The sequence below is a fragment of the Phalacrocorax carbo genome, chromosome 14 (genome assembly GCF_963921805.1).
Source record: "Phalacrocorax carbo chromosome 14, bPhaCar2.1, whole genome shotgun sequence".
Taxonomy (NCBI): domain Eukaryota; kingdom Metazoa; phylum Chordata; class Aves; order Suliformes; family Phalacrocoracidae; genus Phalacrocorax; species Phalacrocorax carbo.
The window spans coordinates 681,581-696,147 of NC_087526.1; the positions used below are offsets into that span (position 1 = coordinate 681,581).

Here is a 14,567-nt window from a genome sequence, read left to right on the forward strand (position 1 = left end):
CCATCTTCATGGAACTTGTAAGTTTTTGTGCTGGGGCTGCTACTCAGGATGGATAAGAAGGAGCAGCATTGCATCTCTCGTATTTTCACATAGAGGGCATGCAGGAAGCTTGCACAGTTTGGTTTTTGCTGCAAACCACAGCGTAGCTGTAGTCTGTCAGCCAAACCAGACGAGGTGATACCAGCAAATGCAATTCCATTAAGTCAAGAGAGTTATACCCAATGGCAGCCCAGGTAACAGATGTCCTGTGTCACTTAAGCCTTATTTATTTAGTTTATTGACTCAGTCATATTTAAACTACTGTCAGCTCTGTTGACAGGACGTGGCATCTGTAATAATCATTGGAATTGCAAGCTAATTGCTCGTCAGTGAACCTCTGTTACTGGTAATGATCTACACAGCTGCAAAGAGCACAGCTTGAGTTTCAAGTATCCGGTTTTGCTAGCAGCGCCAGAAGTGAGGCGTGTCCTGTTTTGACTTGTGAATTAAGCAGATGTTCTCAGGCAGTTATTGAAGGCTAATAAAAATGGCAGCAGAGGAGATAAGTATGATTTTCACAACTGTTTTTCCTCCTATTGTCTAAGCTGCTCAGAAGCCTCTGTTTTACAATTTCTAGGGCTTGTTACTCCTCTGATGGTCAGGATGGGAGTGCGCTCTCTAAGGCTGGATTTTGATCTTTGTCCTTAAATGTTACTGGAATGCTGTTGGTAAAAACAGTTGCCAGAAGAGTGTTTCTCTTTTTTTTTTTTTAATTGAGTTTTAAGATGTTTTCAGGAAAAATAAAGATTGGTTGTAATAAGAAAATTCCTATAACATTTTCAAAAGAATGAGGCTTAGATTAACTCTTACAGGCTTAGCTTTCCAGTTAGCCCCTTGACAAAACTGATCTACCTGATTTAGTAGATGGAACCAGCGGGACAAACCCTGCTTTCATTAATCTAGGAATAAAAGAAGACTAGTTTGTAAAGATGTGTGGGACAGGTTTTAAAAACTGGTATCAAAGTTTGGTCTGCTACTGTTAAACCCTCTTGGTGATGGATTTATTTTGTGCAGCTCTTTCGTGACTTTGCTTAGCGACATCTTAGTTTAGTAGTACTGTTGTGTGTAATGTGCAGCTGAAGTAACTTGTGCTATATAAAGGTATAAGTTGTGTGATTCAGGCTCATCCCTTTCCCTTAACCTCTGCTGTTGCCTTACATTTATATTGATATTCATTTAACTTTTGATACCGTGAAGGGGCCTCGTCTGTCTGTGATGCTGTTATTGGGGTCAGTCTGTGATTAGGTCTTCCTCTAAAAAAAGAGATTGAGACTGGCCTTTTGCTTAAGCCTCCTGAGCTCATAGGATCAGGATGTCCAGCCTGTAGCCCACAGGCCACGGTTGGCCTACTCACAGGGTCCAGTTTCACAAAGCGACGCTGGTGCATTTCCAATGCAGAAGTGAGTTAAGGGATTCTCTTTAACTCCCCTTGAAACATAGTTTTACGTGAGGGCTCTCGATACTAATTCATAAAATACTGGAATTTTGTTGAGGAAGTATCCTTCCTGAAGTCTGTGCCTTTGGATGTGTAGGCTCTGGTTGTTGTGGTTTGGTTTTCCCCCACATAAACTTCCTGTTAAGTAATACCAGTTGAAGATGATGTTGATGCTCTGCCAAAGTCAGAAACGTCCTTGGCTTCTGACAGAGCTTCCATCCCAGAATGGAAAGCCCGACTGCTAGTACCGAGACCTGTGTTTGTAGGGCATGTGAGTGGCTGTATCTGCATTCTGTCCTCCCTCAAAGAACAGCAGACCTTTGATGTTCCTTCATTAATGTTTTGCTCTTCCTCTCCATATAAACTATTTCATGGAACAGTTATTTCTGTCCCCTGGGACCGATGCCTTCACACATTTTTGTATGAAAGACGGCTTAAGCCTCATGGCTTTGTGTATGACACATCCATCAGGAGTAATCCATGTGATGCTATTTGTAAGACTCTTTTGATAGCTACAGCATGAGAGAACAAAACCACATGAGTTACAGGAAAGCATACTTTAAGATTCTCAGCCACTTTTTACCTTTCGTTCAGTGTATCTCGCTTCTACATCCCGGTATTTGACTATGAAGTCTCCATTCTGTAAATAATAGAACACAGCTATGCAGAAACACAGGTCTGGGATTTGACTAAAGACAAATTCCTCATAACTCCTTGAAAGCAATTAATGACAGTTCATTAATTATCTTCATGACTTCCAGAAGAAATCTTGTTAGTTTGGAGTTTTCTGTCTTATCTATTTGAAGATGTATAGGAGCAAAGAGCATGATAAGCTTTAACCATTGAGTTCACGACACCCCTGATAAAATTCTTTTATACTCAAATTAGTATTTCTACATGACTTAAAAGATGTGTAATTCATTTGGGAAATAGTTCTCGCAGTGTCTCCACCCTGATCAGAATTTGTTGCCCACTTCATTGCCAGTAAGTGCTATGATTTCACTGGGACAAAATCCACTTCCGTGGAGAAGACTGATTTCACTTAAGCTGTGTTAACAATTGAAGTGACAGGAAGGTTTTGTGCTATCGCACAGATACCTAACTCGTAACTTCCTGATTCTTTAGCAAGAAAGGGGGAATTCTACTTGAATGCAGCTTAGATGAGAAGCATTTTTGAGTAGTTAAACCTGTTACGTTTATGAATCTATGAACACGGCACTCTCAGTATGCGTGTTCGTTATTCGGACATCCTGAGTGACGATCTTTTGTGCAGGGAAGGTATGTAATTGTGTAATGTATTGGAAACTCATATATCAGACCCAAAACCACTTTGTGTTGTTGTGATTTAGGAATGAAAGACTTGCTTTATGTTTCACCTTGGTATCGCTTTTAAAACCTTGCTGACCAAGAGTCAATAAACAGTTAATGGAAACAGTGATGTGCTTTGTGAATATTTCAGAGTGTTTTCTCATTCTTTCCTAGGTATCCTTATGGGAGCTTTTATAAAAATCATAGAGGCTCAAAAGCTGGCCAACTGGAAGGTATATTTGAAGCAGTTCATTGTTCTACAATTAAAAATCATTAAATGTTTAAAATAAGATTGTGCATAATATTAGTTTCTTCAGATGAAAATTCCAAAAACTTACGTACATTATACTTGGTGCCAAAAGTTTGCGGTTTGTTTTAAATAATAATACAACCAATTTGAAGTCCTGATCCTGCTGAACACTTTCTACACAATATTTTTTTCCCTGAATAATCTTTTTTACAGTACCAAATCTGTTCCTATTAGATACATGGTAGAAGAAGGTACCGGGCATCTTTGGGGTCAGTTACAGTAAAAAATAGAGCAATTCAGTTATTTGTTCTGTATACTTTTTGACTGTATTTAGTCCTCTTCCTCCTTTTGGAGGTAATTTTGTAGGTGTTTTCACAGGAAGAAAAAAAAAAAAAGTGTTTTGTTATGTTGTAAAGTCACGTATGTCACCTGAAGATGTTAACATAGGTTTCACAGAGGTAAAACGGAGCACTTCTTCAGAATAGCTGTGCTAAAAGTCATGTTATTTACTTATTTTATTTACTTATACTTCAGACTGCAACAAAGCTTGGTGCTAAGAGCAGACAGTTGACAAAACAATGCAGTCAGCATGGCATGGTTCTTGGGTACTCTGTCGCTTCTTGTGGAGAGGCTGCCAAAACCAGCGTTCCTGAAGAAGGAGCAGTTTTCACGCTGACTGAGACAAAAACATGATTTGAGGTTTAATTCCAGCAGAAAATACAGGCAAAGCTTCTGTGCAGAAGGTTGTCCTTGTCCTGGTGCCTGGCACTTTATGGACTTAGGTATGAGGAAGAAAATGTTAACAGTGATGGCAGCCAAATGTAGGAACGTGTGACCAGAGAGATTGTGGGAATCTCCATCCTCACAGGTACTCAAAACTTGGCTGGATAAAGCCTTGAGCAGCTGAAGTTGCTCTGAGGTGGCCCTGCTTTAAGCAGGGGCTTGGATCGGACACCTCCAGAGGTCCCCAGAACCCGAATTCGTGTGTGATGCTGTGAGGTCTTATCTGTGCACGTGTGGAGTTAGCGAGGCTTCCCCAGGGAGGGAGAATCCTGGCAGAAGTGTCTCCAAGGGGTGAAGTCTACAGTGAAGCATGGATGTTGCCTCCTACAGTTTATCCACATCATCAAAGCAATGAACTCTTCACTATTCCTGCTTTAACTTAAAATCTTGCAGTATTTGAATTGTGATTTTTGTTTCCTAGGATCAAACAGTTTAATAGGATTGGATCAGTGAACTCAATGAAATCACAGTGCTCTGAATTACTAATTTTAAACAGGATTTATATTAGCAAGCTGAAAATCTTGGTCTGAGTAGTGGATTTTAATCCTAGCTTGCAGCTCATTATTTCTTGGCAGTTATTTCCCTAAAGGAAGATTTTTTTTTTTCTCCTTAGTTGAAATACATGAAAATGCATAGGTTTTCAATCAGATATAGCTTTTTAATTACATATTCTGCTTCTTTTTTTGTCAACTAACTACACTAATTCTGTATACGTTCGTTTAAGCAATTATATAGTTCGAGAATCATGTTGTGATATTTCATTTTTTACATATTTACTTATTAGAAACAGTGTGTGGTGCACTAATTAGTGTTTTTTTCATTCCTGATTTGTGTGGAGTGGATTTGACTTAAAATTGAAAGTCAGTTAAACAGCCACAAAATTGGCATTTTAAAATAGCTTCTTATGGGTTAAATAAAATAATCTGAAGAAGGTCACGTATGTAGGAAGAGAAAGGAAAGCTTCAAGTACACTCTCATTTGAGCACTGGTTCCGTAAACACAGGAAATATTGATCATAGCTAGTGAATTATGTAGTTTATTTCTGGTAAGCGTTGGTCAAATCTTGGGAGGCACTGGGGATGCTGCATCCAGTTGCTCACGTTGTCAGCTAAGGTAAAGGGTCACAGAAATCACATTATTATTTGCTTATTTAAGTTACTTTCACTGTATTAAAGATTAGGCTTTAATATAGGCTGTCACAATTTCAGATGTGCAGTGTCCTAATCAGTAATTATTATGTACTTTATCAAATGGTTTTAAAGGTTTTTAAATTTACTAGAGAATTTTTGTTTTTCCGAGACGGAAAAAACCCAGGATATTTAACCGCAGGCTATATCCATGTACAAAGCAAATCTTGGATCACAGCCCTGCCCTGAGAACTTTGTAATGCAATTTCTTGCAGTCATGCCTTACTACGTCTGCAGCAGACCTCGTACTTGCTGGTGATTCTTGCCGGCTAGCATGGCTGATAATTGCAGTCCGTGTGCTTTACTTTACTGGTCTCTGCTTCAATGCAGCACAGATGCAGTCCTCCCTGTTCATTATTTCTCACCTTGTCCAGCTCTGCTTTCAGGGGCTTTTAAACAGGATAATTAATCAGTATGTGGGGTTTTAGTGCAGTTACTGTATTGACAGAAACTAGGTAGCGTTAGCCATCGACGCACAGAATTGTGTGTGCAGAATAATGGACTAGAGCATTTCAGTATAAAGGATGAGTTTTATTTTCTAAGTCCCCCAAATCCTTTAAGATGATTATCACTGGTACAGATAGGAATGAGTTCAAGAGATGAGAGCTTCTTTTTCGAAAGCTGGTGTTTCAACAGAACAGTCAGTCAGCTATTTAACCTGGATCTAAACAAATCAATCGTTGCTTACAAAGGTGACAAGTTCTGCTGTATTCAGAACTGTGGGGACCAGGAGGGAGCCTGGTGGGTAAAGAGAGAGAGGCACATTCAGACGTGATTAATTTGCCTTCTGTGCTTAGTCTGCCAGCAGAAAAAAGCAGGATGCCAGTCTGGGAGTACAGCTCTGTAAAGCAGTGCTAGCCAAGTGGTGTGACAGGCGGCAAGGAGTAAGGTCACAAAAAAATTACATCGTACTTTATGGTAGGCTTCATTTATATCACTCTGGTGGTAAAAAGGGAGCGTCAGAATAGTACCATTAAATTACAGGCATAGATCACATTTGCCAAGGAGAATCAAGCCTCAGACTCCTGGCAGCAGTATGTATCCTGAGCCTGTTCGCTCGCAAGTGTACTAAGGTGGTGATCTGATTTCTGCTCGTCGGTGCTGAGTTCTCTAGTGAAACTGCCCTTGGCCATGGTTAACCTAGGTTATGTTCAAACCAGTGGCCAAGAGGTCACCATTCCTTGACAGTCCTTACAGATTCTGAGACTGAGATACAATGGGAATACTTTTTGTGGAAACAGACTTTTCCTTTGCCATAAAAAAAATGTGTTTCCTGTGCAGCCTATTTGTAGACAGTGATCTAAAATAAGTAATGCCCAGATTTCTATCACTGGAATTAAAAAAAAAAAAAAAGTGGCAGCCATGGAGTAGTTTACTATTCTTCAGCTTTTATTTTGTGATTAGGAGGGAGAAAGATTAATGCCATTTTAATTTGCCAACATTTTTTTAGGGTTGGTTTTTTGTTTTTGGTTTTTTTTTTAATAATTTCCCTTTTGGAAGGTTTGACCTTATTTCAATGATTATGATATCCTTGAAATTATATTTCATTTTTATTTTACAGGAAGAAGAAATGTTTCGTCCAAATATGTTTTTTCTGCTTTTGCTTCCACCTATTATATTTGAATCTGGATATTCATTGCACAAGGTTAGTCCCTGCCAGACACTCATTTTATATGCTGAGGTTTTGTTTGGAACACATTCTGCTTTTAGTTATCTTCATGAAGTTTAGAATAATTGCATTAAATTCCATCATATTAATCATCAGGGAATTGAGAGTGCAAAATTTAAGGCTCTTCAACTCCAAATGCAGGGAGTGTAGCTTGTTTACTGTTAAGTGAATGTTGGCAAGGTGTTAGGTGCTGCGCAGAGGTGGTTGCCCTTGGCTGGAGAGGTTTCTTACCTCATCAGAGCTGCACAAGGACTGATGTGAAGGAGGCAAAGTGGGAAGGAGTAGGATCAGAAGTGGGAAAGGTGGGGTCACTCCATAGCTAAAGAGGAGGAAAATGTGTACAAGGGTTTCACCCTTTGCCTGGGAGCCTGTATGTCCATGGATGTTTCCCACAGTGCTGGTCCTCCCTGCGTGCTGCCTTCCTACCTGAGCTGCACTGCAGGGGAGGGAGTGAGCAGTGGGCGATAGTAATGTCATGAAATCACAGCTGAAGAAGTGGACTAGCAACTGGGGAGTTTACAAGCCTTTTTCATATGCCCTGTCTACAATAGGTGGATTAACTTGCAGTTCTGTCAGGTGGGTAATGTGTAAATTGCTGGTGAATATCCAGCTGCTTGTCTGAAGACTGGTTTGTGTTAGGGTACCAGACTGATGTCCTCCCCTGGCTGTCAGAGGGATTTGCTGTTGTCCTCAGGAGAGCAGGCTCTTCAGGCAGATGGTGTGGGTGTATGTCCTGTGTACCTGGTACCAAACTAATGAAGCTTTATTATCAGAAAACCAGCTGTGAATCAGAATCTAATTCAGATGCAAACCCAAAAGTGAGTTTTCCCTTGGATAATTTTCACTCATTTACTTTATTATTGTGTTCCAGGGTAATTTTTTTCAGAACATTGGTTCCATCACTCTGTTTTCTGTATTTGGCACTGCAATATCAGCTTTCATTGTAGGTGGAGGAATTTATTTCCTGGGCCAGGTAAGAACAAGCACTTAAGTTTATCTGGCTTGTGCTTTGAAAGTCCATTTTTCAAGAGCAGACAAACAGAGAAAGTGAATTCCTGGGTCACAAAGTCCAGTTCTCTGCTATCACAGAGGCAATGTTATATAACCCCTTCCATAGACACAGCTTGCTCCATGTTAAAAGCAATTAAGAGTTGAGTTGTCTTGCTTTTTTTTTACTTACACAATCTTCCTATTGGAAGGCTGTTCCAAAACCTGTATTCTGATTGCTAATCTTCTAATTTCCAGTATTAAACTTATTTGTTCTTTTGTCAATATTGTTTTTTGCTTCTCTGCTTTGGTGTTTCCCCATTGATTAGATATAGACATATATAATTATATTTCATATTTCGTTCTGGTAGGCCAAACAATCCATACTTTCCTCTTTGCCTCTCAGATTTCCACTCCTTTGAATGCCTTGGTTACCCTAATCGCCTGCGTCTGTTCCAGTTTCGTCTGGTCTTCCCTGATTTTGGGTGGCCAGAACTGTAGCAGTAATCACTGTTGGAGGGCAGTGTTAGGCAGTAACATCACTACTGTGATTCTTTTCACGGTAACGAACTTAGGATTTGATGACTAGTTTTCATTTTTAAAAGCAGCAGAAAAACACAGTTGATAGTGATTTTTGGTTTTTTATGTTTTACCTGTTCTTTCAGGCTGATGTAATTTATAAACTCAACATGACAGACAGGTAAGCTCTTGGGGAGGTGGTGTAGTATATGAAATGAAGTGTTCTTCAAGATAACTGTATATAACAAATGCACTGTAGTTGGCCAGTGCTTCTGGTTATTGTTTAGATTGCTTAGATTAAACATGGTGTATGAAATTAAATAGCTCAAACACTTCTAAACTCTATTTGTTACACCCTTATTTCCAAATAATGTTCTGTGCTCAGTGATTTTTTTAGAGAGGAAAGATACTGGGTTTTTTAAGCAACCTTTAAAGTTAAAATATGTAAACTTTGATTAGTTGGTATTGTTAATATATATCTATATGTGATAAGGGCATAACTTCCTTGTCCAAATCTTCTCTTAAAAGACAGAATGAGTTTTGCAGTGTCAATAACGTAGGTTTTTCAAGAACTTGGCAAAGGATATAATCAGGTTTTTAGGAGTACACCACCCTACCATCAAATAAAGTTCGTTCCTCGTTTATTTGGGATTTTTGTTTGTTTATCGTATAGCCAATACAGCAGTTTTCTGTTTCAATCCATAAATAAATTGGGTGGCAAGCAAGAAATATAACAAGTAAAACATGCATGAATAGCAAAAATCTCCCTGACTTTGTTCCAGTGTTTGGCTTTACACAGCTGAACAGTCCCATTGCCTCTGTATTGTCCATCTTTGGATTCCAAAGTAATGAAGTTTTAGCAGTTCCCTTTAAATGCTCCTCTCTAGTTCTCCCGAATGGGTAATGCTGTGCATGTGTGGTGCATGGTTTGGGCTGTGTCTGTAAAGTTGTTTGGTTTCCCATTCCTCTGATTTTTTTTCCTTGTTTAGTTGGAGTAACACACTGAGAGCTAGGAGATGGGTGTTTCTCCAACATCTCTTCTGGCTGGGGAACAACTTTCCGGTATATCCGTAAATGAAAAACAAAAGCTTCCCCTTTGTCACTTCAAGCTCTTATAAATGGGAAGAGAGCATAACTTCTCACTGTGTAGAAACTGTAGCACATAACGTCTTTGTTACTAGATGTTCGTATAAGTTTAGTAGGTACGTTTTTTTCTTTCATCTAGTTTTCTTTTTTGTTTTGTGTTCTCCCAGTTTTGCATTCGGCTCTTTAATATCTGCAGTTGACCCTGTAGCTACTATTGCCATTTTCAATGCCCTCAATGTGGACCCTGTACTTAACATGTTGGTTTTTGGAGAAAGCATTCTCAATGATGCAGTCTCTATTGTCTTGACCAAGTAAGTGCAATTGAACCACACGTGTGTATGGAAACAGCAACCACATTTTTTTCTGTTAATTAGTTATTCAGATGTATGGTAATTCTTCCATCTTCATTTGGAACAAATCATGTATTTCTGGTGCAAAGCTGCTGAATTTTGTGTGATTTTTCTTTGTTAAAAGCAATCCATAAGAAACTGCACAGACAGTAAATGGATGTCTTATTACCACTACCTCAGTGCCTCATCTCATTGACCCCAGATAATTGATAGCTTTCAAAGTCCATATGTTTACCAGCTTTCTTTCCATCTGAGGGTCCTGACAACAGAAAACCAACATGTGTCCTTTCAGGCTTGCGCAAAAATACTTACCTTGCCAAATATGCAGCTGTGCCCAGTCGCACTTCAGTTGGGGGGGGTGGGCGAGATACATCAACATCCATGCAGTAGTTTTCTATTTACGCTGGGGCTATCGCAGGGAAGAAGCACATCCAGTATCCTTATCCTTTGCCCATGATAATTCTTCGGGGCTGAAACTGTAAAAAAATAAATAAATTGGCTGTATCTTCATATAATTGCTGAAGTCAATAGATGTGACTATGAAAGTATAGAATGAGTAGATCTACTAAGAAGATAGTGAAGTTAGAGTAATTTTTTAATGAACTAACTGCTTTTAATACAGTCGTTCTTTTGTGGAAGACCATCAAGACTAACAGCAGGCAAAAGGAACACTAGTTAGAATCCATGTCATCTTTGCATGGAATTCTATTAAATCCATCCCTGAAATTCAAAGGTATTTCCCCCCTTTCCTCCTAAGAGCCTCTTTGTTTTTCTTCAGTGACCTTCTTGTCTCTCATCCACACCTAAATATTTGATGAGAGATTCATTTTTTCTCTGAGGATCACGATCCATCTCTTCTCTTTTTCATGCCCTGAGTTTTACCACTGCAAAATGTGTTTTCTTTTCCTTCTCAGAGTTTGAAAATTATGTTGTAACACTGGGCGTTGTTATAGCCTATTTACGCCATTCTGGGGATTCTTCAGAAGAGCAATGCTGGATTTCCAGGGTTTTAGCAGAATTAGGTTTCCCTTTGGGGATTAACTAAGACTTGATTTAACATCTTTTGACATTCCTCTTGTTATATGTATCACAGTAAAAGCCTTTTAAGAGTGGCAGCAATGAAGAAATGGAAGCCTTTTTTGTTGTTGTTCTCAAAAGATGCTTGGTATTTTTGGATCCAGGCTTAGAATTTATAACTGTTTCTTTTTATATTTTTTTTATTATATCTAGCACAGCAGAAGGTTTGACAAGAGAAAATATGTCGGATGTAAGTGGATGGCAAACCTTTCTACAGGCACTGGGATACTTTCTTAAGATGTTCTTTGGCTCTGCAGCGCTTGGCACGCTTACTGGGCTTATTTCTGCATTAATATCCTTTTTGAATGTTGGCGATACACATGTATAAATGGAACTTCAACATTCTAATAGTCTTTTTCTTTCCCATCTTCTCCGGCATTTCTTATGGGATATCTCGTATTAGACATTATTTTGTTGGCTGAGGATTTTGTCATGCTCATTTTGTTTCTATGTTAGTGTGGATGGGCATGTATTAAAAAGTTGCATCAAATTTTTATTAACATAATTAAGGTCTGAAATGTTGTATAGTAACTTATATTGCGTATATTTGAGGGTTATAAAAATACGGTAATTGCTTTGTAAATTCAAAATATATTAATTCCATTTCAATACTGATCCGTTTTTATAAGCATATGGCTTCTTTTTTACATACATAATACAGTTAATTAAAAAGAAAAAAAAGCTGCTTTTCCCGAGGGCTTTTGCGTCAGACCACCTCATTTCTCCCTATGTATCATATTCAGGCAGCTGAATACAGCTACTGTATTATTTGGATTTACACTGAGTTCTGTTTTGCCCCTTCCACTTCCATGAATTCTTGCTAAACAGCCCAGAAGCTTCTCTGCTGAGATGAGGAAGGACGCTGCTTCTGAGTCAGCCACCTTTGTTGCTTTTCGCAGCTTGTTTAATGTTAACGCTGGCTTCACCGTAGGTCATCTTTTGTGCTAAGCTTGTACAACAGTTACTCGTGTCATCTGGGACATACTGTGAAGCACTTTGTTTGTAAATAACAACAACAGTGTGTTTGATTAAATACAGGCATATTTCCTCTCTTGGTTCATTACCCTGATTCCATGAACTTTTAAATTATTCCGTACATCACAACAAAAGAGGGAGACAGATGTTCAACACTTCTTTCACTGATATCTAAATGACACTAAGACAAAGAAAAGCAGCTTATTTGCCCTATTGCAGTTATTTGTTCCTCAAAGTATTGGGTTTACCCCAAGCATGCAAAATTTCAGTGCAGCGAAGGGCATCTCTTATTAGTTGCCAGCAGATAAATATAGTTGAAGGTTGTTCCTGGTTCATGACCCAAGAGGAATGTGAACTTCCATGTCACAGGCATCTAATCCTCTGGAATTTAACAAAGACAGTAGGTGGAGTATTTTTAAGGCAAGGATGTGATTGAAGGCCTATTCCTCACTGTTAATGTTAGCGCAGATCTGTCACATCCATTTGAAAGGAACAAGAAGTCTGTGACTGAACAGAGGAGATCGCTTGCATGCTTAGTGTGGCAACTGTGATGATGTCTGAAGCAAAATCTACCTGTATTCGGCAGCTGTGCTGCAGAGCCGAGCACGAGATGCCAGGCAGAACTTGTAGCTCCTGGCAAATGTTCACGTTTATGACTACAAATGCAAAGTAAGTTTTAAACATCCTGAGTATCAAAAGGACATTATTTTTGCTGAAACATAAATGAGAGCTGTTTTAATTTGGTGTTTCATAGCTCTCCCCTATTTTGAGAACAGCCTTCACTATTTAATGATTCTCAGTGGATTTTCTGCAGTGGTTTAGAAGCAGAGATTTCAAAGACAGAATGTGCAGGGAAATGGCCCCCCCAGATCCAGACAAACAATTTGGCATGTTGTTACCAGTATTGTATAGGTACATCCGTAGCAGGTCTGTTCTGTCTCTAGGTCGGTCCCTTCTGATGGACTTCCACCAGCAGCAGCTTCTATAAGAAACACTCCTCATAAGAAATTATTAATCCCTCCATACTTGATTCAAAGCCCTACATGTAGACTTTGTTAGCTATTCAGCAGATAAGTGCATTAAGCATAAGCACGGTTTTGTAATGGAATGACATAGATTTAAATTTTTCTTTGAAAGTATTTTTTTACTTTTTCCATAACTTTTTCATGTGTACGTGCTCAAGCACATTGATTTAAGGAAGACACCCTCCCTAGAGTTTGGGATGATGATTATCTTTGCTTACCTTCCTTATGGACTTGCAGAAGGTATCTCGCTCTCAGGTGAGTACCATAATGACTATGTGCAAGTTTCTTTGATAAATGTAGGGATTAGGTATTATTTGTGTCTCCGAGGGCCCCTGGCTTTTCACGTGTTTTCTTATTTAACCTGTGCTCTTACTTTTAACTTTGACTTACTTTAAAGAAACACCTATCCTCTACTTCATGTTATGAAGGTATAGAAAAGGTAATTGCAGTTTTTATAAGCATTGGTTAGCCAGCATAAATACTAGTATTCTCTCCACTTACCTCTGCCTAACACAGAATTAAAATTTCAGCTGCACACTGCAGATCTCAGCCATGTCAGCTAACTTAGTGTCCAGCCTACTACCCTGTAGCCGTTCTTCTCCTGTCCTTCAGTGCCATTGGGGAAATCAGCTGAGACCACCGAGTGTTGTACGTATCCCTGAACACTTGGTAGAAGTTTTGCTGAAGGTCACGGGAAGAGGCTTACAGGTGAACTCTGTCATTCTGTAGAACCAAGTACAAAGACAGGGTCCAGTTCTGCTGGATGCCCGATGTCTCTGACGTTTGCTGATGTAAGTAGTTTTTTAAGGTGGTCAGCTTCCTGTCTCATTTCTCAAAGGAAAGCGGGAAGGGATGCAACAGTTAGTATAATTCACGTAGCTAGGCAATCTGCTTGGTTCTTTTTTATTCTTGGGTTGTTGGGGTCTTTTTAAGTGCATTAAAAGATACATTTACTCTACAACTTGGACTATGTAAGAACATTACAAGTTTGTGAGGACTAGCAGCAGGACTAGGTTTCTTTGTACATGAGCTGCAGGTATGAAATCAGACTCTCTGAAAAGGTACACGTGAGCTAATGTGAACATTCTGGGATGGATCTGTCGCAGTGTGTATCGACACACCTTCACTGATGCCAGTGGAGTTGTATTTTTTTTATGTGTGTGAAGATGTGGCCTATAATCATGGCAACTGCACAATCAAGATGTAGAATCCTAATGCAAACACTCCCTTCTGCCCACTTGCATTCAGAACTACTCTGTATGTGTGTGCGGGCCAGCACATACGTAGGGGAATGAAATTACATGAACCCTGAGCAAGCAGTTTGATGTGTTACAGTATTTCTGTTGCTGTAAAAACAAGCTTTGCCTGGTGATAAGATTATTCTGGAGGGTCTCAGCACGTAGCCTTTTTATTTCTAATTTATACTGCTTATTAATATAAAATTATAATAAAATATTGCAGAATTACAGTGCCATTGCATTATATAACAACGCAATGAAAAAAGAATTTACAGCAAGATTCCTAGTTAGTTACTCTCAGGATAATAGAGGTTCTTTGTCATTTTATTTGTAAAGACAACTTCTCTAATTTCCTCAAGTGCCTTCAAGAAATATAAACTTTGAGTGACCTTAGTCAGGTCACCTCCAGGTTTCATACAAAGGATTCTTTTGACTGTACCCAGCTATTCTAATGCTTCCAGTTGTGTTCATCTGGGCCGCTCCTGGGCACGAAGCTCCAGCCAAATACTTCAAGTCTTTTAAACTTCCCTTGTATTGGGCAAAGCAGGCATACCCCCACATGTCACCCTGTCTGCTCGAGATCTGCATTGCAATTGATTTCTTTGGGGTTATATTATCAATTTTGGTCAGCTATTTCCT

At 39.1% G+C, this 14,567-nt stretch overlaps 1 protein-coding gene across 3 annotated transcripts in view; it reads left to right on the plus strand.

Moving 5' to 3' along the window:
- The window catches only part of SLC9A8 (solute carrier family 9 member A8), a 31,479-nt gene that overhangs the window by 7,458 nt on the left and 9,454 nt on the right, over positions 1-14,567 (plus strand). For 2 of the 3 annotated variants that reach the window (XM_064465177.1, XM_064465175.1), the window contains exons 4-10: positions 2,957-3,015; positions 6,564-6,647; positions 7,543-7,644; positions 8,324-8,358; positions 9,431-9,574; positions 10,844-10,997; positions 12,849-12,945. In XM_064465177.1, the coding sequence (XP_064321247.1) occupies positions 2,957-3,015; positions 6,564-6,647; positions 7,543-7,644; positions 8,324-8,358; positions 9,431-9,574; positions 10,844-10,997; positions 12,849-12,945 (675 nt within the window). The remainder of the gene's footprint in view (positions 1-2,956; positions 3,016-6,563; positions 6,648-7,542; positions 7,645-8,323; positions 8,359-9,430; positions 9,575-10,843; positions 10,998-12,848; positions 12,946-14,567) is intronic. The other variant, XM_064465176.1, reaches the window with a different exon arrangement.